The 2,296-nt window shown below is 40.9% G+C and overlaps 1 protein-coding gene across 1 annotated transcript in view; it reads right to left on the bottom strand.

Annotated features, from left to right (window-relative positions):
• The window catches only part of TTC3 (tetratricopeptide repeat domain 3), a 158,420-nt gene that overhangs the window by 91,833 nt on the left and 64,291 nt on the right, over nt 1–2,296 (bottom strand). Inside the window, 1 exon segment of the mRNA XM_011987753.1 lies at nt 97–219. Coding sequence (XP_011843143.1) covers nt 97–219 — 123 coding nt within the window.

The following is a 2,296-nucleotide window of genomic DNA, read 5'->3' as shown; positions in this document are numbered from 1 at the left end:
CCGGAGAACTTGGGTGCTTCCAATTAGAGATTGTTTTGAGCCCATTTTAAGGAATGATTTTGCAAGTTAATGTCCCACTGTACACTCATTATTTACCTTAAAGTCTGGATCAGTTATGTATATCTGGATCTTAGAATATCCATGGCACTTCTGATAGCAACAAATGGCATCTGGCACTGGAGGGAACTTGCATTCTTCAACAAATTTCTCTAACAGCATCTAAAACAAAATAAACAAAAATGATACCATTACAATACTAATCTGTCAATAAAAATGTCTGTGATTTCAATAACCTCTTGCCATCAAAATATTTTCAGCATAAGAATGACTAAATTTTTTTCACCAACAACAAACTACATACAACTTTTAAAGTGTTTCCTTTTAAAAGGAAGGCTGATACAAAGACATAAGAGATTTAAAAAGAGGACTTAACCAACTTTTTTTTCAGAATTTCGAAAGAATCAAAATTTTGTCCTGTTACAATCATCAAATCTCATTTCATAATTTGCAACTCTCTGAAATCTCCCATAAGCATTAAGAGGAAGTCAAGCAAGGCAGAATAACCCTTAGGGGAATCCTGAGGACTTTACCGGCTCCTCTTGCCTGACATCACCTCATCCAGGATCCTAACACTCCCATGATCTTCCTCCTTGCAGCTCTGCCACTGTTGTTTGTGGACTCCCTGGCGAATTATTCCATGGCTAATGAAGCCCCCAAGAGACTCATGCCATGCCTCCAGTGCTGGCTTTTTGTTATCAATAGCTTCTGTGCCTCCATCCCAATCTTGTATGAAGACAGGAAAATCCAAGAATCCCTGTGTTTTATTTTTTATAACAGCTTTGTTGAGATATAATTAACACACTATACAACTCAAATAAAGTGTAGTTCAGTGGTTTTTAGCATATTCACAGGATGTACCGACATCACCACAATCTAAATTTAGAACATTTTCAACAAGAAACTCCATATGCATTAGCAGTCCCTCCTCATTTTCCCCTAACCTCCCAGGCCCAGCAATCACTAGTCTGCTTTCTGTCCTATATACAGATTTGCCTATTCTGGAGATTTCATACAAATGGACTCACACAAGCCCTTTGTGTTTGGCTTCTTTTATTTAGCATAATGTTTCCAAGGTTCATACATGCTGTAGCATGTTATCAAGTACTTTTTTTTTTTTTTTTTTGACAGGGTCTTACTCTGTTACTCAGGCTGGAGTGGAGTGGCACAATCTCATCTCCCTGAAACCTCTGCCTCCTAGGTTCAACTGATCCTCCCACCTCAGCCTCCTGAGTAGCTGGGACTACAGGTGTGTGCCACCATGTTTGGCTAATTTTTGTATCGACGGGTTTCGCCATGTTGCCCAGGCTGGTCTGGAACTCCTGAGCTCAAGCAAGCTTCCTGCCTTGGCCTCCCAAAGTGGTGGGATTACAGGCGTGAGCCACCACACTTGGCCATTTGTTTTTGAGGCAGACTCTCACTCTGTTGCCCAGGCTGCACTGCAGTGGCACAATCAAGGCTCACTGCATCCTCAACCTCCCAGATTCCAATACTTATTTACCTATTTATCAGTTGATGAATACTTGGGCTATTTCCCATTTTGGGCTATTATGACTAACGCTGCTATGAACATTCACGTACAAGTTTTTGTGAGAACATGTTTTCCTTTCTCTGTACACACCTAGGAGTGAAACTGCTGGATCATATGGTATGCTATAGTTTGAATGTTTGACCCTCCAAACCACATGTTGAAATCTGATCCCTGGTGTTGGAGGTGAGACACAGTGGGAGGTGTTTGAGTCATGGCGACGAATCTCTCATGAATAGATTAATTCCCTCCCTGGGTGAGTGAGTTCTCACTCCATTAGTTCCCTAAAGAGTTGGTTGTTAAAAAGAGTCTAGCACTTCCCCGTCTCTCACCATATGATCTCTACAGACTGGCTCTCCTACGCCTTCTCACATGAGTAGGAGCTGCTGAAGGCCCTCACCAGCAGATGCTAACACCATGCTTCTTATACAGACTGCAAAACCATAAGCCTACTTTTCTTCATAAATCACCCAGTCTCAAGTACTCCTTTATAGCAACACAAATGGACTGAGACATGGTAACTCTATGTTTAACTATTTTCCAAAGCAGCTGCATCATTATACATTACCACCAGCAGTGTCTGAATGTTCCCATTTTTCTATACCCTTGCCAATATTTATTGTCTACCCACATCCTAGTGAGTGTGAAGTGGTATCTCACTGTGGTTTTGATTTGTATTTCTCTGATAGCTAATAATGCTGAATATCTTTT

This window comes from Mandrillus leucophaeus, unplaced genomic scaffold (genome assembly GCF_000951045.1).
Source record: "Mandrillus leucophaeus isolate KB7577 unplaced genomic scaffold, Mleu.le_1.0 Scaffold315, whole genome shotgun sequence".
Taxonomy (NCBI): domain Eukaryota; kingdom Metazoa; phylum Chordata; class Mammalia; order Primates; family Cercopithecidae; genus Mandrillus; species Mandrillus leucophaeus.
Note: the sequence above shows the minus strand (reverse complement) of the source record. Positions and strands in the feature narration are given on the sequence as shown.